This window comes from Lethenteron reissneri, chromosome 10, assembly GCF_015708825.2.
Source record: "Lethenteron reissneri isolate LAM-NWPU_2019-01 chromosome 10, ASM1570882v1, whole genome shotgun sequence".
NCBI lineage: Eukaryota > Metazoa > Chordata > Hyperoartia > Petromyzontiformes > Petromyzontidae > Lethenteron > Lethenteron reissneri.
Window position 1 is genome coordinate 14,606,725 of NC_083788.1, and position 21,921 is coordinate 14,628,645.

At 56.8% G+C, this 21,921-nt stretch overlaps 1 protein-coding gene across 1 annotated transcript in view; it reads left to right on the forward strand.

Moving 5' to 3' along the window:
• The first annotated feature begins 1,978 nt into the window (after positions 1-1,978).
• LOC133341002 (myocardin-related transcription factor A-like) overlaps positions 1,979-21,921 on the forward strand; it is a 40,878-nt gene continuing 20,935 nt past the window's right edge. The window contains exons 1-4 of the mRNA XM_061549585.1: positions 1,979-2,012; positions 2,496-2,523; positions 11,799-11,989; positions 15,413-15,597. Coding sequence (XP_061405569.1) covers positions 15,459-15,597 — 139 coding nt within the window. The 5' untranslated portion in view covers positions 1,979-2,012; positions 2,496-2,523; positions 11,799-11,989; positions 15,413-15,458. The remainder of the gene's footprint in view (positions 2,013-2,495; positions 2,524-11,798; positions 11,990-15,412; positions 15,598-21,921) is intronic.

The following is a 21,921-nucleotide window of genomic DNA, read 5'->3' on the forward strand; positions in this document are numbered from 1 at the left end:
AGAGATTACTCGAGGGCGACCCGGGGGGAGCCAATTACAGCGGCACGCCGAGACACACAGCGGGGGGGGGGGGGGGCATGGTGGAGGGGGGGGCAGGTTGATGAATGGTTTGATGTGGGGTGAGAGAGGTAATTGGGGATGGCAGGAGAAACAGATGATGCATTTGTAGGAGGTGCTGGAGGTGATGTTAACGTGGGAAGGTGACGGTGGTGAGGAGGGGAAGTGATGGTGGTGAAGAGAGTTGGTGGTGATGAGGAGGTGATGGTGGTGAGTATGCGAAGTGACGATAGTAAGGGGAGATAATAGCGCTGGATGAGGTGATGGCGGCGAGGTGATGACGGCGAGGAGAGGCGGTGACTTCAAAGCCGCTGTCTCTGGGAGGCGACCCCTCCCCTCCACGCCCCCCCCCCCCGCTCCTTGCTGTCATTACCCCGCGTCTCATCCTCCCCTGCACCCGCACTTGGAACCCATGGCAGTTGTTTCCACATTCACCTTCGTGTTTAAACTCGAGCCAAATCATCATCAGCACCATCATCATCAGCAGCATCATCAGCAGCAGCAGCAGCAGCTGCCGCCCGCGTTCCACAAGCGCGCTCCAAGGGGCGGGGGTCACCCGCTCAGGGGGAGCGGGTGACCCCCTCCCCCACCGCCCCCACCCCTTCTCCCTCCCAGCCCCCGAACATAACAACTCAATACATCCTTCAAAAACACCGTGGCCCTAAAAGGAAAACTATATAATACGCGACGTTTCGGGCAATGGCCCTCCTTCGCAGTCCATAGTGAGCCGAGTGACTGAATATCGCATTGCGCTGGATGCCAGACGCAGAGAACAGCGACACAACTTGACAACACCATGGCCTCAACAAACTACATAATCGTAAACGTTTCGGGAAATGGTCATCTTTTATAGCACAAACATAGAAGGGCACATTCTGATTGCAGAATGTGCCGTTGTGTGGACACCACTGCCAACGCCGCAGCAGCATCACCAAATAGCGAGTGCAATTGAGTGAATCGTAGAGAGAGATTGCATTGTTTAACTCCACCGCCGTATACGCCATGGGGCCTTGATTGCAATTACATTTGAATAACAGTCTTACACTGGCGCATGAACCGTTTATCCACGAGTCGCAAATGCCGCGCGAGTGAACAAGGCAGCGCCCGGGTCGTCTGAAGCGTGCACCCTGCACCTGACCTGTACTCACCTGTACCACCTGTACTCACCTGTACCACCTGTACTCACCTGTACCACCTGTACCCACCTGTACTCACCTGTACCACCTGTACTCACCTGTACCACCTGTACTCACCTGTACTCACCTGTACCACCTGTACCCACCTGTACTCACCTGTACCACCTGTACCCACCTGTACTCACCTGTACCACCTGTACTCACCTGTACCACCTGTACCCACCTGTACTCACCTGTACTCACCTGTACCCACCTGTACTCACCTGTACTCACCTGCACCACCTGTACTCACCTGTACTCACCTGCACCACCTGTACTCACCTGTACTCACCTGTACCACCTGTACTCACCTGTACCACCTGTACCCACCTGTACTCACCTGTACTCACCTGTACCACCTGTACTCACCTGTACCACCTGTACCCACCTGTACTCACCTGTACTCACCTGTACCCACCTGTACTCACCTGTACTCACCTGCACCACCTGTACTCACCTGTACTCACCTGTACTCACCTGCACCACCTGTACTCACCTGTACTCACCTGCACCACCTGTACTCACCTGTACTCACCGCGTAGCCCCGCCCCCTCACCGTGTAGCCCCGCCCCCTCACCGCGTAGCCCCGCCCCTCACCGCGTAGCCACGCCCCTCACCGCGTAGCCCCGCCCCTTCACCGCGTAGCCACGCCCCTCACCGCATAGCCCCGCCCCCTCACAGCGTAGCCACGCCCCTCACACCCAACTCTCTCCTCCCCTAAATTAGCCCCGCCCTCTGGCGGGCACTCCCCATTAACCGGCCGCAGCAGCAGCAGTCCAGGTAGGCGGGGGTGGGGGGCAAGGACGGGGTGGGGGGCAAGGACGGGGTGGGGGGCATTGTAGAGGCGGGTGGGGGGGGTCGCAGCCCGAGGGCTGACGAGTGCCCCCCCCCGCCACGACTTGCACTTAAACGGCTGCGGCCGGGCTCGCGCAACGCAGAGAGCGCTTCCTGCTCGCGGAATCCAACCGCGACCCAGGAAACTCAGCGACTGCTGTGAGTAGTGGGGGGCAGTGAGGGTAGTGGGGGCAGTAATAATAGTGGGGGGCAGTGAGGGAAGTGGGAGGCAGTGTGAGTAGTGGGGGGCAGTGAGAGTAGTGGGGGGCAGTGAAAGTAGTGGGGGGCAGTGAGGGAAGTGGGGGGCAGTGAAAGTCGTGGGGGGGGTCAGTGAGTGGGGGATGTAATGGGGGCTAATTGCTGTGGATGTTAAAGTTCGCTGATGTTCACCGGCAGGATCGAGGCTGACCGTGCTCTGTGTTCCTGCAGGAGCGAGGTGAAGCGGCCGTGTCCATCGGTGAGTCCTGTGATGACCTCGAGGGCATGGCTCTGAGAGGGCCTTGTGCGTGCAATAGGCGATTTAAGGGAACTGAGTGGCCACTCTACCAGAGCCCGTGTTTTAACACAAGGTGCTGCACTTCTCGCTGCCAGGGTTTCAATGGAAGTTAATTCGTTCCGTGGCAGCTCATGCTGCCGTGAAACTGTCAATGCGACTGGCGAATGAACATCTCTTTCAGCTACGTGACTGGGATGTTCACCACCGAGAACTCGGGCTCACACCGTTGAGCCGGAACAACCGAGACCTGGGTTCGAACCCAGGTGTCAGCCGCCCAACCACAGCAATTGAACCGGGTTCTCAAGTGTAGAGAGTTCATGGTCTCAGCCCGGTAACTAACGAAGGCGCATTGTGGGTTGTGCATGTTTAAACTCGGCAAATTTTCAGCTTTGATCATTGCCAATACTGTACAAGGCTGACTGCCTTGCGAGCCGCGTGCGCGTGTGGGAACGTGCGCCCCCTCGTGAGCGATGGCTTTATTAGTGAATAAGTACTCCGTCTCCTCCTCTAGCGATGTGGTGTGGGTGATGGTGTGTGGTGATGGTGCGTGGTGTGGGTGATGGTGGTGTGTGGTGTGGGTGATGATGGTGTGTGGTGTTGGTGATGGTGTGTGGTGTGGGTGATGGTGTGTGGTGTGTGGTGATGGTGTGTGGTGTGTGATGATGGTGTGTGGTGTGGGTGATGATGGTGTGTGGTGTTGGTGATGGTGTGTGGTGTGGGTGATGGTGTGTGGTGTGTGGTGATGGTGTGTGGTGTGGGTGATGGTGTGTGGTGATGGTGTGTGGTATGGGTGATGGTGTGTGGTGTGGGTGATGGACTGGGCGATGGTGTGTGGTGTGGGTGATGGTTTGGGTGATGGTGTGTGTGGTGTCTGTGTTCAATCTACATTACGGTCGTGTTGTGGTTGTGTTGTGGATGTTCCACGTGGGAGGTTGGTGGGCTGGGGGCCCCTCCCCGCCCCCTCCCCTAGTCCCTGGCGCAGGGACTCGAGTCCCAACCCGAGGCAGTGACAGGAAACTGCCGCTCCCCCTCCTGCCAGTGCGAGTGAGTTAGTGTGTGCGCGTGTGTGTCTACGTGTGTGTGTGCGAGAGACTTTGCGTGTCTGTTCGAGTCAACGAAAAGATGCTTGTTGACTCTTCATCGGCTCTTCATCGACTCGCACAGACACTGGCACAGACGGCGAGCTGACCGGGCATGCTCAGCCGCCGCGTGCCCAAGCAGCTTCTGATGGGGCTAAAGAGGCGCGGCGTGAGCTCGAGAGGAGATGGGCCGATCAGTGAGCGTGCGAGTGTGTAAGTGGCACGGGGTAACACGGCTGATGTGATGTGGTAGGATTTGGATTCGGAGCTAAGTGGACTGACTTGTCGATGACCGGTACCAGCGGTGTCAAGATTGGCCTCCGTGGAGGAGGTTCGTGAAGGACGTTGCTACAGGGCAGTTGGAGGCAGTCGTCCTCCAGCAGCAATGGAGGGGAGATCCGCGACGCTCACAACAACGAGCGGAGCACTCGGTGACTAAAATGCAGGAAGGTGGCACATTGGGGACCACAGGTGGTACATCTGCCATTCATCCCAGTAAATTAACCCATAGGACCTGGGTATGTCAGGTGACTTGCCAGCAGCCAGCCTTCCATTCTGCACGTAGCCTTGCACAAGCACTGTGCTGACATCCCCAGCATTTAGTGGCGGATAGCGGCTGTTGTAATCGTTTGTGCGTATGTGAATGCCCATGTGAATGCCCATGTGACATGAACACCGGCAGGATAGGGCAGGGCAGAGCGGGGAGCGGGCGCGTGGTGGGAGGACAGTGGGGGGGCAGATCGAGTCGCACCCCCACCCTGCACCAGAACCCCCTCCCTGTGGGGAGGTGTTTCTGGCAAGGGGACGGACGTGGTGTGCCAAGGGTGTGGTGGTTGTGTGATGGTGGTGAAAGGGTGTATGGGTGAGTGGGGTGTGGAGCTGGGAGGGTGTGTGATGGTGGTGAAAGGTTGTATGGGTGAGTGGGGTGTGGGGTAAGAGAGTGAATGTGTGTGTGAGTGACAGGGTGTGTGTGTGTGGAGTCAGAGGCCCCAACAGGTTGTTAAGACTATAGGTGTCTTGTGGAGTGAGTGGGATGTGTGTATTGGTGAGTTTTGTCTGAGGACGTCTATGGGTGTAGAGCCGTGTATAGTGGGGTGTGTCAGAGTGCTGTCCACGACACTTCACGTGGCCTCAAGGTGCACATGGCCTGGCACAAGCGTCGTGGTGACGTCACCGCCACTTAGTGGCGAATGGTGGTTGTTGTTGTTGTGATGGGTGATGAATGATGAGGTGTTTGTGATGAGTGACGAATTGGGTGGTTGTGACGAGGTTGTTGAGTCTCTCAGTTCTGTTACGACTGTGCGTGTTGCGTACACAGGCTCGCGCAAGATGAACATCCCTGGTGTAGCCTATACACAGGTTGTTGGTGGCAAGTGCTGCGCTGTCAAGAGAGTCCATGTGGAGGTTGTAACTGCACACGAGGGGTGGTGTAGCGATTGAGTGGTACGCATTGCGAGTGCGTGGTGAGCGTGGTGAGCGTGGTGAGCATGGTGAGCGTGGTGAGCATGGTGAGCGTGGTGAGCGTGGTGAGCGAGTGTGGCTTGCGGAGCGCGCACGTGGCGCGTGTGTGGTCAGGTGCCTCCAATCGTCCCCGATTCCTGTGTGCCACCAGGTGAGCTCTTCTGAGCTGCTGCGCCGGCACGGAGGAGAGGAGACCCCTCTGCCCGTAGTTGGCCAGGCTAGTTTATCTGCTGCTACTGCTTTCGCAAATGTGGAATGTGGCTTGGGACCCGGCACATAATGACTTGCTCTTGAAATAGTGTCACAGGGCCCACGTTACCCCATACTCAGATTTTCAAGGTGGCTACTTTATTATTGCCGTGTCCGGAATATACTGTGTTACAATTCTGGCGTGTCCGCCCGTGTGTCCGCCAGTTTAACATAATGTTGATATATAATTTGGTATATCGCGTCATTCATGAAGTTGCTCCTTAAAACGCTGTAGGATTTGTAATGTGCACAGTTTTTGTATGGAAGAAACAGCGCCAAAAATTGTCCAAGCTCCGTGTTCCTAAGTTTGGATGTTTGGTCCACTCCACGAACGGGCGTTTATACGCGTGGGAGGAAACTGGAGCAGCCGGAGAAACTCCGCGTGTGCGAGGGGGTAACACTCAATCCCCGTACAGATGAAATAATAGATGTTAATTAAACTGCTTACTGTACTGTCACTATCCGGAATTTAACTAATTTGTGTATGACCCACCAACCCTCGCTGTCCTCAGTGCTGGGTTACAGGCCACGTTCAGCGTAGCAACCGGTGTGTGTCCATCTGTCTTGTCTGTGTGTGTGTCTTGTCTGTGTGTCTGTGTGTGTGTGTCTGTGTGTGTGTCTGTCTTGTCTGTGTGTGTGTCTTGTCTGTGTGTCTGTGTGTGTGTCTGTGTGTGTGTGTCTGTGTGTCTGTGTGTGTCTGTGTGTGTCTGTGTGTGTCTGTCTTGTCTGTGTGTCTGTGTGTTTGTGTGTGTGTCTTGTCTGTGTCTGTGTGTGTGTGTCTTGTCTGTGTGTTTGTGTGTGTGTCTTGTCTGTGTCTGTGTGTGTGTGTCTGTGTGTGTATCTGTCTTGTCTGTGTATCTGTGTCTGTGTGTGTGTCTTGTCTGTGTATCTGTGTGTTTGTGTGTGTGTCTTGTCTGTGTGTGTGTGTCTTGTCTGTGTATCTGTGTGTCTGTGTGTGTGTCTTGTCTGTGTGTCTGTGTGTGTGTGTGTCTTGTCTGTGTGTGTATCTGTCTTGTCTGTGTATCTGTGTGTCTGTGTGTGTCTTGTCTGTGTGTCTGTGTGTTTGTGTATCTGTCTTGTCTGTGTGTGTGTGTATCTGTGTGTCTGTGTGTGTGTCTTGTCTGTGTGTTTGTGTGTGTCTTGTCTGTGTGTGTGTGTCTGTGTGTGTGTCTGTCTTGTCTGTGTGTCTGTGTGTTTGTGTGTGTGTCTTGTCTGTGTCTGTGTGTGTGTGTCTTGTCTGTGTGTCTGTGTGTGTGTCTGTTTGTGTGTGTGTGTCTGTGTGTGTGTGTGTCTGTATGTGTGTTTGTGTGTGTGTCTTGTCTGTGTCTGTGTCTGTGTGTGTGTCTGTCTTGTCTGTGTATCTGTGTGTCTGTGTGTGTGTGTCTTGTCTGTGTGTCTGTGTGTTTGTGTGTCTGTCTTGTCTGTGTGTGTATCTGTCTTGTCTGTGTATCTGTGTGTCTGTCTTGTCTGTGTCTGTCTGTGTGTGTGTGTGTCTGTGTGTGTATCGGTCTTGTCTGTGTATCCGTGTGTCTGTGTGTGTGTCTTGTTTGTGTGTCTGTGTGTTTGTGTGTGTGTCTTGTCTGTGTGTGTGTCTTGTCTGTGTGTGTATCTGTCTTGTCTGTGTATCTGTGTGTCTGTGTGTGTGTCTTGTCTGTATGTCTGTGTGTTTGTGTGTGTGTCTTGTCTGTGTGTGTATCTGTGTGTCTGTGTATCTGTGTGTCTTGTCTGTGTGTTTGTGTGTGTCTTGTCTGTGTGTGTATCTGTCGTGTCTGTGTGTGTGTCTGTGTGTCTGTCTTGTCTGTGTGTGTATCTGTCTTGTCTGTGTGTCTGTGTGTGTGTCTTGTCTGTGTGTGTCTGTGTGTATCTGTGTATTTGTCTTGTCTGTGTGTCTTGTCTGTGTGTCTGTCTGTGTGTCTGTGTGTGTGTCTTGTCTGTGTGTCTGTGTGTATGTCTGTTTGTGTGTGTGTGTCTGTCTGTCTGTGTGTCTGTCTGTGTGTCTGTGTGTTTGTGTGTGTGTCTGTCTTGTCTGTGTGTGTGTCTGTCTGTGTGTGTGTCTGTGTATCTGTGTGTGTGTCTGTGTGTGTATTTGTGTGTGTGTATTTGTGTGGGTGTCTGTCTGTGTGTGTCTGTGTGTGTCTGTGTGTCTGTGTGTGTCTGAGTGCCTCAAACAAGTTGCTCCAACCTGTTAGAGCCCCCCCCCTCCCCGCAGGGCCGTGGGAAGAGGTGTCGCGGATCTCTTTGCAAAAGCTACCATTTAAAGATGTTGTCATGCTTAAAGATGTTGCCATGCTTAAAGATGTATTACTAATGACGGTTGGCGGTGTTCGGAGGATTCCAGCGAGGTTTGAACCGCCGCTCGAAAGCGCTCGCTGCAGGAGGCTCGCCAACGCGACGCCTCTGCCCCAGGTCTCCCCCAGGTCTCCCCCAGGTCTCTCCCAGGTCTCCCCCAGGTCTCCCTCAGGTCTCCCTCAGGTCTCCCCCAGGTCTCTCCCAGGTCTCCCCCAGGTCTCTCCCATGTCTCCCTCAGGTCTCCCTCAGGTCTCGCTCAGGTCTCCCTCAGGTCTCCCCCAGGTCTCCCCCAGGTCTCGCCCAGGTCTCTCCCAGGTCTCCCTCAGGTCTCCCTCAGGTCTCCCCCAGGTCTCTCCCAGGTCTCCCCCAGGTCTCGCCCAGGTCTCTCCCATGTCTCCCTCAGGTCTCCCCCAGGTCTCGCCCATGTCTCTGTGCACTTTTGTGACGAAATTGGCGAAGAGAAACTTTCGTGGGGGGGAGGGGGACGTGGCCCGGCGCTGGCGGTGTCTCCGTTTGCCGCGTGCTGGCTGGCGCCTGTAGTACCCCAGCCAGAGGCTCACCTCACCACCTCCTCCCCCCAGAGTGCCGGCTTGTCGCGTTTGCCCTGGAGGGTCTCCTCTTTAACGCGCGGCGTTCTCGCCTCTCATCTGCCAATTGCAAAGGGCGCCAATTATTCCCCTCGGAGGAACGCCTCACTGAGTCCCCAGGAGTCTCATGCAGGAGGGTTCCTGCGATACGCCGTTGGACCGCGCCGGGAGTCGAACCTTCATGAATTTGGGGAGAGGCTCCGAGTCGGGGTGTGGGCCGGGCGGTGCAGGCAGATGGGGGGGGGGGGGGGGGGTCACAGGAGAGCCGTGGACCGCATGTAAATATTCCGGAGGGCGAAGAGTTACAGCCCTTTGCTAATCAGTGCTGGATGAATCCCTCCCTTTGCCGTGTCAAGTCATGCCGCTTGTTTGACCATACTTCATACTTCACCACGTTGCTTCGTGCGGGCTGCTGAGGGAGGGTGGCGCCCAGGATCGGTGCCACTGATGGTAGCCGTGTTCAGTAATGGAACTGTGGAGCGGGCTTGATGGCGGAGTGCACAGTGATGGGATTAGAATGTGGTGGATCGCTGGGGGGGATCGTGAAGTTGAAGGCGGCTGCCTCGCCCCCTCCCCTCTCCCTGGGCTGCTGGCGTCGCGACAAACCGAGGAGGGAGAGAGCGAGAGAGAGATCTCATGCAGAGAACATAAAACAAAAACAACTCCCCCCCCCCCCCCATAGCACCACCCCCTTACCCTTACTGAGACAGCCCGGCTCTCGATGGAGCCCCCGTTAGGGGTAGGTGGGGCTGCGGGTAAGGGTGGAGGACAGGGTGGGCAGTGATGTTACCACGACGTTTGTGCCAGGCTAGGTGCACTCACACACCCTCCCACACAGACACTCACTGCCCGCAGTGCAGGGATTTGAGCCGTTGTGAGGAGTGTCGGTTTCGTTTGTGAGGAGTGTGTGTGGAGTGGTGAGGGGTGTGTGGTGAGGGTGTGTGTGGAGTGGCGAGGGTGTGTGTGGTGTGGTGAGGGTGTGTGTGGTGTGGTGAGGGTGTGTGTGTTTGGTGAGGGTGTGTGTGTTTGGTGAGGGTGTGTGTGGTGTGGAGTGGTGAGGGTGTGTCTGTGTGGAGTGGCGAGGGTGTGTGTGTGGAGTGGTGAGGGTGTGTGTGTGGTGTGTGTGGAGTGGTGAGGGTGTGTGTGTGGTGTGTGTGGAGTGGTGAGGGTGTGTGTGTGGTGTGTGTGGAGTGGTGTGTGTGTGGAGTGGTGAGGGTGTGTGTGGAGTGGTGAGGGTGTGTGTGGAGTGGTGAGGGTGTGTGTGTGTGTGGTGTGTGTGGAGTGGTGAGGGTGTGTGTGGAGTGGTGAGGGTGTGTGTGTGTGTGGTGTGTGTGGAGTGGTGAGGGTGTGTGTGTGTGGAGTGGTGAGGGTGTGTGTGGAGTGGTGAGGGTGTGTGTGTGTGTGGTGTGTGTGGAGTGGTGAGGGTGTGTGTGTGTGGTGTGTGTGTGTGGAGTGGTGAGGGTGTGTGTGTGTGTGGAGTGGTGAGGGTGTGTGTGTGGAGTGGTGAGGGTGTGTGTGTGTGTGGAGTGGTGTGTGTGGAGTGGTGAGGGGTGTGTGTGTGTGTGTGGAGTGGTGAGGGTGTGTGTGTGTGGTATGTGTGGAGTGGTGAGGGTGTGTGTGGAGTGTGTGTGGAGTGGTGAGGGTGGGTGTGTGTGGTGTGTGTGTGTGGAGTGGTGTGTGTGGAGTGGTGAGGGTGTGTGTGTGGTGTGTGTGTGTGGAGTGGTGAGGGTGTGTGTGTGTGTGGAGTGGTGTGTGTGGAGTGGTGAGGGTGTGTGTGTGGTGTGTGTGTGTGGAGTGGTGAGGGTGTGTGTGTGTGGAGTGGTGTGTGTGGAGTGGTGAGGGTGTGTGTGTGGAGTGTGTGTGGAGTGGTGAGGGTGTGTGTGTGTGGTGTGTGTGTGTGTGGAGTTCTGAGGGTGTGTGTGTGTGTGTGGAGTGGTGAGGGTGTGTGTGTGTGGAGTGGTGAGGGTGTGTGTGGTGTGTGTGGAGTGGTGAGGGTGTGTGGTGTGTGTGGAGTGCTGAGAGTGTGTGTGGAGTGTGTGTGGAGTGGTGAGGGTGGGTGTGTGTGTATGTGGTGTGTGTGTGTGGAGTGCTGAGGGTGTGTGTGTGTGTGTGGTGTGTGGAGTGCTGAGGGTGTGTGTGTTGCTGAGGGTGTGTGTGTGTGGAGTGGTGAGGGTGTGTGTGTGGTGTGTGTGGAGTGGTGAGGGTGTGTGGTGTGTGTGGAGTGGTGAGAGTGTGTGTGGAGTGTGTGTGGAGTGGTGAGGGTGGGTGTGTGTGTATGTGGTGTGTGTGTGTGGAGTGCTGAGGGTGTGTGTGTGTGTGTGTGGTGTGTGGAGTGCTGAGGGTGTGTGTGTTGAGTGTGTGTGGAGTGGTGAGGGTGGGTGTGTGTGTGTGTGGTGAGGGTGTGTGTGTGTGTGTGGAGTGCTGAGGGTGTGTGTGTGTGGTGTGGAAGTGGTGGAGTTGTCGGGACAGTCGCCGTGGTAAGGGGATGGGGCTCCCTGCTGGGAGTGCCCCAGTATGGTCAGTGACGCGGGCTCCGTTGCGCGGGGAGGAGGAGGAGGTGAGGAAGGAGGTGGAGGAGGGATCAGGGAAGAGGGGGGGATCAGCCCGCGCTGTGTTTACGCGTCGCGCTGTTGTTTGTTTATGGAGCCGGTCTCGGGCTTTGCACGCCAAGACGCGGGGAAGGTTGGGGGGGCACAGGACGGGGAGAGATGGGGGGCTGGGGCCGCACATCGATCCTCATTCACGACACTCATTACGGGGCCTCCTCCCACCAGACTCGTATCCTCTCATTTACACCGCAGTCACCGGAATCTACAACGCTTGGCCTACTCTTAAGTCGGCTGAGCCAAAAACGAGGGCTTGATGTTGCGTGGTCAAGATCGGCACTTGGGGGAGACAAATGCGGTTGGACCGTGCACGGGACTCGCTGCCTCGCCTGCGTGGAAGGCAGCGCGGGGGGTTTGCGGGGCGTGGGAGTGGGGCTCCTCCACACACAGGGAGGGGTCCCTGAAGGGGCGACCTGACCCCTGGCCCCCGCTGATTTCCGGACCCCAACTCATGACCTTCACGCGATAGCGGTGACCAATGTGTGCACAAAACTGTATCCTCAACCCCAACCCTCACCCCAACTCCATCCCTCACCCCAACCCCATCCCTCACCCCAACTCCATCCCTCACCCCAACTCCATCCCTCACCCCAACTCCATCCCTCACCCCAACTCCATCCCTCACCCCAACTCCATCCCTCACCCCAACTCCATCCCTCACCCCAACTCCATCCCTCACCCCAACCCCATCCCTCACCCCATCCCTCACCCCAACCCCATCCCTCACCCCAACTCCATCCCTCACCCCAACCCCATCCCTCACCCCAACTCCATCCCTAACCCCAACCCCATCCCTCACCCCAACCCCATCCCTCACCCCAACTCCATCCCTAACCCCAACTCCATCCCTAACCCCAACCCCATCCCTCACCCCAACTCCATCCCTAACCCCAACTCCATCCCTAACCCCAACCCCATCCCTCACCCCAACTCCATCCCTAACCCTCGCCTCAACTCTGTCCCAGCCCCACCCCGTGCCCCTACTTGGTGAGGCCGCGCCCACGCCGCACGCCGAGAACCCACAGAGGGAGACGCGGGGAGCGCAGAAGTGGAGACTCGGCGGCGCGCGCGACACGGGGCGACGGTGGTGGCGGCGCGGGACAGCTGAGCGCAACACCTCCCCCCCCCCCCCAATACCGCGCCCCCCCCCGTACAGGTGAGGCGCTCACCCCCCCCCCCCCCCACGTACAGGTGAGGCGCTCCCCCCCCCCCCCCGCACACCTCTGCCCCCCCCCCCTACTGCCCCGCTGCTCAGGAGGTGAGTGGGCGTGGGAAAGGCGGCCTTCTGGAACGCAGACCGCGAGTACTCGGACAGCATTGCAGGGAATCAGAGGCGGGCAGAGAGAGCCGTGGTAGTTAAAGTAGACAGACCAGAGACACGGGCAGGCGGAGACAGGAGACACGGGCAGGCGGAGACAGGAGACACGGGCAGGCGGAGACAGGAGACACGGGCAGGCGGATCGCTAAGCAGAGGCACGCTCCGCCTGGTCACGTGATCCTTGTTGGTCTCTGGAAGCAAGAGGGGGGGGGGGTGTCTCGGAGCCGGTGGGACACGAAGCAGGGGAGATGCTTTTTGAGGGCGAGGGGGGGGTTCTTTTGGGTGGGGGGCGAGTGGGGGGGGGGGGATCTGTGTCCTGCTCTCCGGCTGCCGATCCTCCTTCCCGGCCCGGAATGCGATCCGACGAGTTTAGAGAGCGCGCGTGAGTGAGTGAGTGTGGTGGCTGTGTTGGAACACGCGAGTGTGAGTGTAGCTGCATTTGTGTGTGTCAACTCGGGTGGAGCGGTGGTGCAGTGGTGAGCGCCCTGCGCCATGAACCCGACTACCTTGGTTCGAATCACGTCCGCGGCTAACACCGGAGATGATGTCCCGCAGGCCGACTCGCCCTTTGATTAACAGCTGGTTCGGTGCGCAAACATCGGCACAGACGCAGTTGTGTAACCTCATAGCCCGTCGTGTCTGTTTGCCGTGTGCAGATTGTCTCTGTTTAATTACCACAATCAGATCATCGCAACAAACCCTGCACGACCTTGCGAGAGGGAGTTTAGGAGTCGGGAGAGGGAGTTTAGGAGTCGGGAGACGGCACGAACACGGGCGAGGTAGCGACAGGACTGGGACGCAGCCAATCACCCCCCCCCCCCCCCCGTTAATTTGAACCCCACCCAGGGGCCCATGTCACCTCTTCCAACGCGCCTGGTGAACGTGGATGAGGAGACCAAACACTCTGTAAGAGTTCGCTCAATTGGAGGAAGGGAGCCCCCCCCCTCCACCAGCAGTGGCGCGAGCAAGCAATTGCAAGGCTGCGCCTGTAGCTCTCCTGGGCCAAAGCGGCCCTTAACCCCCCCCTCGTTCCCCCTCCCCCCCGGTTCCCCCTCCTCCCCGGCTCCCACCTCTCCCTCCCTTTCCCTGAGTAGTAACTCTCGGCGCTTAGCCCATGCTCTGCGCCAGCTTCAATGACATTGTCTGTTTTATGTTATTATGATATTATTATTATTTATTCCTTTGTTATGTAATTCAGAATTCAGGAAAGGGTGCTATAGGACCCCATGTGCATGATATAAGTACTACGTGAATGCTGCAGGTACCACGTGCATGCTATAGGTTCCATGTGCATGCTATAGGTTCCATGTGCTGAGTCACCTTGTGCTGCACAGGGACAACTGCCATTGGAGGGGGTGGGGTCCCCTTCTAATGGCTCTGATAAGATGTGAGCTTAGGGGCTTTGAGTTGTTGATGCATTTAAGTCAGCGTCACCCCCACTCTGATTCCCTCCCCTCTCACCACCGCCCTCGGTGAAAACAGACGCTGCTCCTCCATGTAGCTGACTTTTGCTTGCTCCTTCCTCCTCTCGTCCCCGACGTCTCGTCCCGGTCATGCCTTCGCCTCCTCCCCTTCCTGCCCGGCGTTCCGACTTCATCCTCCCTGCTGCTCATCTTGAGCCGTGCCCTCTCTGTGTCCGTCTCGGAGACTTCTGTCCCAGCGTCCCTTCTCTCTCCCGTTCTTGGCTCTCGTTCCCTTCCTTACATCCCCTTCTCCATGGTGTGCCGCCACGGGTACAACGTTTTATTATAATTATATATTACAGAGAAAAACACTTTCTGTTGCTTGATGTTATCCTGCCCCGAGCGGAGGACTGTCCGCAGGAACCCGTGGCAAAGTTTTTATCGCACCGCGCTATAAATCGGACGACCCAAGTTAAATTCCTGGCCACGGCTAACATCGGCGGCGAGTTGATATCCGAACCGGTTCTGGGCCTTCCCAGCCTCCACTTGGAACGAGTACCTGGTGCGGTGTGTAAACGTAACCACTGGGAGAGACAAAGGTGGCTGAGTGTGGCCCTGGCCACACCGCCCCCTCGTGCATTGCACCGGACGTAATCGCCGCTCGCTAACGGCTCTTTGCTCCGGCTTGTTAAAGGCCACACGATGCAACCGTGAAGTCGCAATCAATTATACACGCACGACAAAATACGTTTATTATTTGAAATAGTGAAGTCGAATAGGAGGCTCACTTAATGACTGGGCTGGCCCGGCTTGTCGCGTGGGGTAATGGGCCAGTGACTGGGGAGGGGGGCATTGGGGATGGCCCACGACCACCCCCTCTCCCCCCACTCAACTTGATCGCCACCACCTGGGGGCCACCTTTGCTGGTAAATACAGAGCTTGGCTTTGCCCCGGCGAGACGCCCTGTGATCTGCGTTATCTTGTTCTACAAACACGTGTTTGGCATTTAGATTTTTTTTTGCTCAAATAAAGAGTAATTGTGCCGCCGTGCCACAGCGAGCACTCAATGGCGGGGGAAGGGGGGTCCTGATGCCAAACCCTGGCTGGGGCCAGGGGTGGGGGGGCAACCCCCCGCTTGGCTCCACATCAGATTATCCCCAAATCCCCGGACCGTCATGACTCGCTCGCTCGGAGCAGCAGCGAGGAGTGCCGCCGCGCAGGGCGCTTGATTTATGCGCGCGCCGCGAGTCCGGGGCTTATTGGCGCTTTTAATCACGCGGGTTTGGGGGGTTTTGAAGTCTGGGGGGGTTGGGGGTGGGAGGTGGTGGGTTCTCGCGATCAGGGATGGAGATGTGGTGAAACTCGGGCCAAGCGGTGACTTTTGAGATGTTTTCTGGAACTTGTGTTTGGCTGTTTTGCCGTTTTGGTGGTGATGCTGTTTTACCATCACCACTATCATCACCACCATCGCCGCCATCTCTACCATCGCCGCCATCGATTGTTGTCATCTTTGCTTCGCCATGATCTCCGCCTCTCAGCACCGCACGATGCCATGTACAAACTCACTCCTCGTCGCTCCCCAAGTGTGGTCCCTCCTTTGGCGGCCACTCCATCACTCAAATTGCCCATTGACAATTCACATGTTTGACACTTACGTTTATGCAAATGTTTGTATACACTATAATGTAACCGATATTAGCCAAAACCTCCCAATGCTGAACATGTACCTTCCAATGCTGAACAAAAACTTGGCAGGACCCTCCAGACAAAAAGTCTTGAGACTCGGCGAGGCTTTCCCGGGTGAGCAGGCGTAATAACAAACCATCATCATCGTCACCGGCGCCGTCTCTCTGGGCAGGCGGCTGCACTCACCGGGCAGACCCCCGCGCTGCCACGGAGGGGCCATGGGGGTGCGCACGGGGAGCACCCCCCCGGGGAGCCGCGACGGAGGAGGAGGAGGCGCCGGGTCCGACGGAGGAGGAGGAGGAGGAGGCGCCGTGGCGGAGGAGCTGCACGGCCTCAGCCTGGAGCAGCGCCGGACCGGTACGGGGGTGGGGGAGGGCGGGGGGCATGGGCAGGTGGAGGTGAAGGAGCAGTTGTAGGGATAGGTGTAGATTTAGTCCAAGAGAAATTTTTAACATAAATCTATCATATTTCATGGATTCGGCATGGGGGAGCAGCACCAGATGAAGAGAGACAGAAAGGCACAGAGAGGGAGACAGAGGGAGTTATGGAGAGTGTGATCATAATGTTGATTGATGACAGTGATGGAGGGTGTTTGCTGATGTTCATAGAGCTGTTGATGGGCGACGTTGCTGGGCAAACGTTGAAGGTCGATGTTGAAGTGCGACGTTGAAGTGCGACGTTGGAAGGGCGACGTTGATGGGTGACGTTGCTGGGCGACGTTGATGGGCGATGTTGATGGGCGACGGGTCACTGCGTAGGTTACGAGCGGTAATTACCGTGGCACGCGAACCCCTGTAACGGCAGAGCTGCCCTGCGCCAGTGGGGGGGAGGCGGTGGTGGGGGTGAGGGGGATTTGTAACGAAGTTTAGACAGAGATGCGGTGCACGAGACATGTGTGGGACGTGCTTGTGTACGAGATGATAAACCCGTATCAGCCGCAGACTGGGCTGACGCGGGTCCCAATTCGGGGATCGCCACCCCCCAGGGGACCCCTCCCCTCAAAGGGGACCCTTCCTCCCCCCAAGGAGACCCCTCCCCCAGAGCCCCCACTCCCGGATTGAGGCATGGAAACATTCCTGGCACGGCCATAGACACCGTTTACACGAAGCGGTGACGCAGCCTGACACAGGCCAGATGCGCAGGGATGAAGCGGTGACGTGCCGGCCCTCGTCATCGCTGTCATCACCGTCACTGGCATCATCATCATCACCGTCATCGCTGTCCCCACCACCACCACCACCATCGTCGCTCGCATCATGATCATTGCCATGGTCATCGTTGATGAAATGATCTGCATCATCACCAGCCCAATCACCACCAATGTAATTACGATCAATAAAATCATCACCGTCATCATACTTATCATTGTCACTGCCGATATCATCATCGTTATCGTCATAACGTCATCGTCAGTGCCATCATCCTCACCACCACCGTCACCATAGCAATAAGTAGGCTTTGGAGGTGCATGCCTCTTATTCATGTCACTACCATCAGCACGACCAGCATCTTCATCACCATCATTGTTTTTAACAAAGTCAATAGGCAGACAATGTCTCCTTCACATCTCCGTTGTTCCATGTAGAAAAAAACAAATTTCTTACACATGCTATCAGCCACGCCGTCTCCTGGAACTGCATAATTTCAGCAGCACAAGCAAAAACTCTGGACCAGTTTCGACATTCAGTGTCTCATCAGCAGGGTCCGCTCGCTTGAACTGCCAGATGTTACCACAAGGACCCTCTTTTTACGATACAGGGCCTAGTTCGTAAGACCCATATCACACAGATCATCCATAACACAATCACCAACATCCTCATTATAATTATTTTCAATGTCATCGACTATTTAATCACCGCCACTTTTGCCATCCGCAAGAGCTGTATGGCTGGCATATATAGTTATTTCTTTTATATTTATCTATCACATATATAGTGAGCACAGGCCCTAAACGTCAAGCGGCCAGTAACAAACAGCACGACAGAAAAGCGGTAAAGCTCGGTAAGCTCCCTGTCCCACGCTGTGCTACGCTTCACCTTCTGCGCGGGTGCGCTCGGCACGTGCCGCCCGATCGCGTGAAGCCACCCGCCGGCGTGCGGCACTGTGCGTGCCCTCTGTGCACCTAGCCTGGTCCAGGGGAACGCTCGGGCCCAGTGAGAGCAATTGCTGCCACGGTGCCCCCAAGGTCCCCTCGCCTCTGAGCCAGCCCCCAGGGCGAGGTGTTGAGGGTGGAGGGCGCGGGGTTCACAGCTCGGAGATGATTCGATCCCGAGTTGATACTCGCAAGTAAATTGACGAGCGCAGCATAACGGTGTGCACTGTGTGCGTGCACGTGTGCGTGCGTCTGTGCGTTTACGTGTGTACAGAGTGCGTGCACCGTTCCGGCCTCGGGAGACAAAGGCGGCTAGGGGCCGTCTGATCAAACCACCTCCTCGTGTGTTGTGGCGACCTCAACAGCTGTTTGCTCACATCACTTGCCCCCCACAGTCGGTATGCGTGCGTGTGTGTGTACCGGTGTATGGTGCGTGTGTGTGTACCGGTGTATGGTGCGTGCGTGTGTACCGGTGTACGGCGAGTGCGTGTGTACCGGTGTATGGTGCGTGCGCGTGTACCGGTGTATGGTGCGTGCGTGTGTACCGGTGTATGGTGCGTGCGTGTGTACCGGTGTATGGTGCGTGCGTGTGTACCGGTGTATGGTGCGTGCGTGTGTACCGGTGTATGGTGCGTGCGTGTGTACCGGTGTATGGTGCGTGCGTGTGTACCGGTGTACGGCGAGTGCGTGTGTACCGGTGTATGGTGCGTGCGTGTGTACCGGTGTATGGTGCGTGCGTGTGTACCGGTGTATGGTGCGTGTGTGTGTACCAGTGTACGGCGAGTGTGTGTGTACCGGTGTATGGTGCGTGTGTACCGGTGTACGGCGAGTGTGTGTGTACCGGTGTATGGTGCGTGTGTACCGGTGTATGGTGCGTGCGTGCGTACCGGTGTACGGCGAGTGTGTGTGTACCGGTGTATGGTGCGTGTGTACCGGTGTACGGCGAGTGCGTGTGTACCGGTGTATGGTGTGCGTGTACCGTTGTACGGCGAGTGTGTGTGTACCGGTGTATGGTGCGTGCGTGTGTACCGGTGTACGGCGAGTGTGTGTGTACCGGTGTATGGTGCGTGTGTACCGGTGTACGGCGAGTGTGTGTGTACCGGTGTATGGTGCGTGTGTACCGGTGTATGGTGCGTGCGTGCGTACCGGTGTACGGCGAGTGTGTGTGTACCGGTGTATGGTGCGTGTGTACCGGTGTACGGCGAGTGCGTGTGTACCGGTGTATGGTGTGCGTGTACCGTTGTACGGCGAGTGTGTGTGTACCGGTGTATGGTGTGCGTGTACCGTTGTACGGCGAGTGTGTGTGTGTAGCGGTGTACGGTGAGTGTGTGTGTACCGGTGTATGGTGTGCGTGTACCGTTGTACGGCGAGTGTGTGTGTGTAGCGGTGTACGGTGAGTGTGTGTGTACCGGTGTATGGTGTGCGTGTACCGTTGTACGGCGAGTGTGTGTGTGTAGCGGTGTACGGCGAGTGCGTGTGTACCGGTGTATGGTGTGCGTGTACCGTTGTACGGCGAGTGTGTGTGTACCGGTGTATGGTGTGCGTGTACCGTTGTACGGCGAGTGTGTGTGTGTAGCGGTGTACGGTGAGTGTGTGTGTAGCGGTGTACGGCGTGTGTATGTGTAGCGGAGTACGGCAAGAGTGTGTGTGTGTGTCTGTGTACCGGTGTACGGCGAGTGTGTGTACCGGTGTACCATGAGTGTGTGTGTGTATCAGTGTACGACGTGTGTGTGTGTGTGTACCGGTGTACGGTGAGTGTGTGTGTGTGTACCGGTGTACGGTGAGTGTGTGTGTACCGGTGTACGGTGAGTGTGTGTGTGTGTACCAGTGTACGGAGTGTGTGTGTAGCGGTGTACGGTGAGTGTGTGTGTTTGTGTGCCGGTGTACGACGTGTGTGTGTGTGTACCGGTGTACGACGTGTGTGTGTGTGTGTGTACCGGTGTACGACGTGTGTGTGTGTGTGTACCGGTGTACGGTGAGTCAGTGTGTGTGTGTACAGGTGAGTGTGTGTGTGTGTAGCGGTGTACGGCGTGTGTGTGTGTGTAGCAGAGTACGGCAAGAGTGTGTATGTGTCTGTGTACCGGTGTACAGCGAGTGTGTGTGTGTGTACAGGTGTTTGTGTGTCTGTGTACCGGTGTACAGCGAGTGTGTGTGTGTCTGTGTACCTGTGTACGGCGAGTGTGTGTGTGTGTGTACCGGTGTACGGCGAGTGTGTGTGTGTGTGCACCGGTGTACGGCGAGAGTGTGTGTGTGTGTACCGGTGTACGGCGAGAGTGTGTGTGTGTGTACCGGTGTACGGCGAGAGTGTGTGTGTGTGTACCGGTGTACGGCGAGAGTGTGTGTGTGTGTGTACCGGTGTACGGCGAGTGTGTGTGTGTGTGTGTCTGTGTACCGGTGTACGGCGAGAGTCTGTGTGTGTACCGGTGTACGGCGAGAGTGTGTGTGTGTGTACCGGTGTACGGCGAGTGTGTGTGTGTGTGTACCGGTGTACGGCGAGTGTGTGTGTGTGTGTGTGTGTACCGGTGTACGGCGAGTGTGGTGTGTACCGGAATACGGCGAGAGTGTGTGTGTGTGTGTACCGGTGTACGGCGAGTGTGTGTGTGTGTGTGTACAGGTGTTTGTGTGTCTGTGTACCAGTGTACAGCGAGTGTGTGTGTGTCTGTGTACCTGTGTACGGCGAGTGTGTGTGTGTGTGTACCGGTGTACGGCGAGTGTGTGTGTACCGGTGTACGGCGAGTGTGTGTGTACCGGTGTACGGCGAGTGTGTGTGTGTGTGTACCGGTGTACGGCGAGTGTGTGTGTGTGTGTACCGGTGTATGGCGAGTGTGTGTGTGTGTGTACCGGTGTACGGCGAGAGTGTGTGTGTGTGTACCGGTGTACGGCGAGTGTGTGTGTGTGTGTGTCTGTGTACCGGTGTACGGCGAGTGTGTGTGTGTCTGTGTACCTGTGTACGGCGAGTGTGTGTGTGTCTGTGTACCTGTGTACGGCGAGTGTGTGTGTCTGTGTACCTGTGTACGGCGAGTGTGTGTGTTCTGTGTACCTGTGTACGGCGAGTGTGTGTGTGTCTGTGTACCTGTGTACGGCGAGTGTGTGTGTGTGTACCGGTGTACTGGTGTACGGCGAGTGTGTGTGTGTGTACCGGTGTACGGCGAGTGTGTGTGTACCGGTGTACGGCGAGAGTGTGTGTGTACCGGTGTACGGCGAGTGTGTGTGTGTGTGTGTCTGTGTACCGGTGTACGGCGAGAGTGTGTGTGTGTGTACCGGTGTACGGCGAGTGTGTGTGTGTGTGTGTACCGGTGTACGGCGAGTGTGTGTGTACCGGTGTACGGCGAGTGTGTGTGTGTGTGTGTACCGGTGTACGGCGAGTGTGTGTGTGTGTGTGTACCGGTGTACGGCGAGTGTGTGTGTACCGGTGTACGGCGAGAGTGTGTTGTGTGTACCGGTGTACGGCGAGTGTGTGTGTGTGTGTCTGTGTACCGGTGTACGGCGAGTGTGTGTGTGTCTGTGTACCTGTGTACGGCGAGTGTGTGTGTGTCTGTGTACCTGTGTACGGCGAGTGTGTGTGTGTCTGTGTACCTGTGTACGGCGAGTGTGTGTGTGTGTACCGGTGTACTGGTGTACGGCGAGTGTGTGTGTGTGTACCGGTGTACGGCGAGTGTGTGTGTGTCTGTGTACCTGTGTACGGCGAGTGTGTGTGTGTCTGTGTACCTGTGTACGGCGAGTGTGTGTGTGTCTGTGTACCTGTGTACGGCGTGTGTGTGTGTGTGTACCGGTGTACTGGTGTACGGCGAGTGTGTGTGTGTGTACCGGTGTACGGCGAGTGTGTGTGTACCGGTGTACGGCGAGAGTGTGTGTGTACCGGTGTACGGCGAGTGTGTGTGTGTGTGTGTCTGTGTACCGGTGTACGGCGAGAGTGTGGTGTGTGTGTACCGGTGTACGGCGAGTGTGTGTGTGTGTGTGTACCGGTGTAACGGCGAGTGTGGTGTGTACCGGTGTACGGCGAGTGTGGTGTGTGTGTGTACCGGTGTACGGCGAGTGTGTGTGTGTGTGTGTACCGGTGTACGGCGAGTGTGTGTGTACCGGTGTACGGCGAGAGTGTGTGTGTGTGTACCGGTGTACGGCGAGTGTGTGTGTGTGTGTGTCTGTGTACCGGTGTACGGCGAGTGTGTGTGTGTCTGTGTACCTGTGTACGGCGAGTGTGTGTGTGTCTGTGTACCTGTGTACGGCGAGTGTGTGTGTGTCTGTGTACCTGTGTACGGCGAGTGTGTGTGTGTGTACCGGTGTACTGGTGTACGGCGAGTGTGTGTGTGTGTACCGGTGTACGGCGAGTGTGTGTGTGTGTCTGTGTACCGGTGTACGGCGAGTGTGTGTGTGTGTGTACCGGTGTACGGTAAGAGTGTGTGTGTGTGTACCGGTGTACGGTAAGAGTGTGTGTGTGTGTGTACCGGTGTACGGTAAGAGTGTGTGTGTGTCTGTGTACCGGTGTACGGCGAGTGTGTGTGTGTGTGTCTGTGTACCGGTGTACGGCGAGTGTGTGTTTGCAATCCTGCAGTGTGTAAGGTCATGGAAAGCAGTTGTTTTTGGCCTCT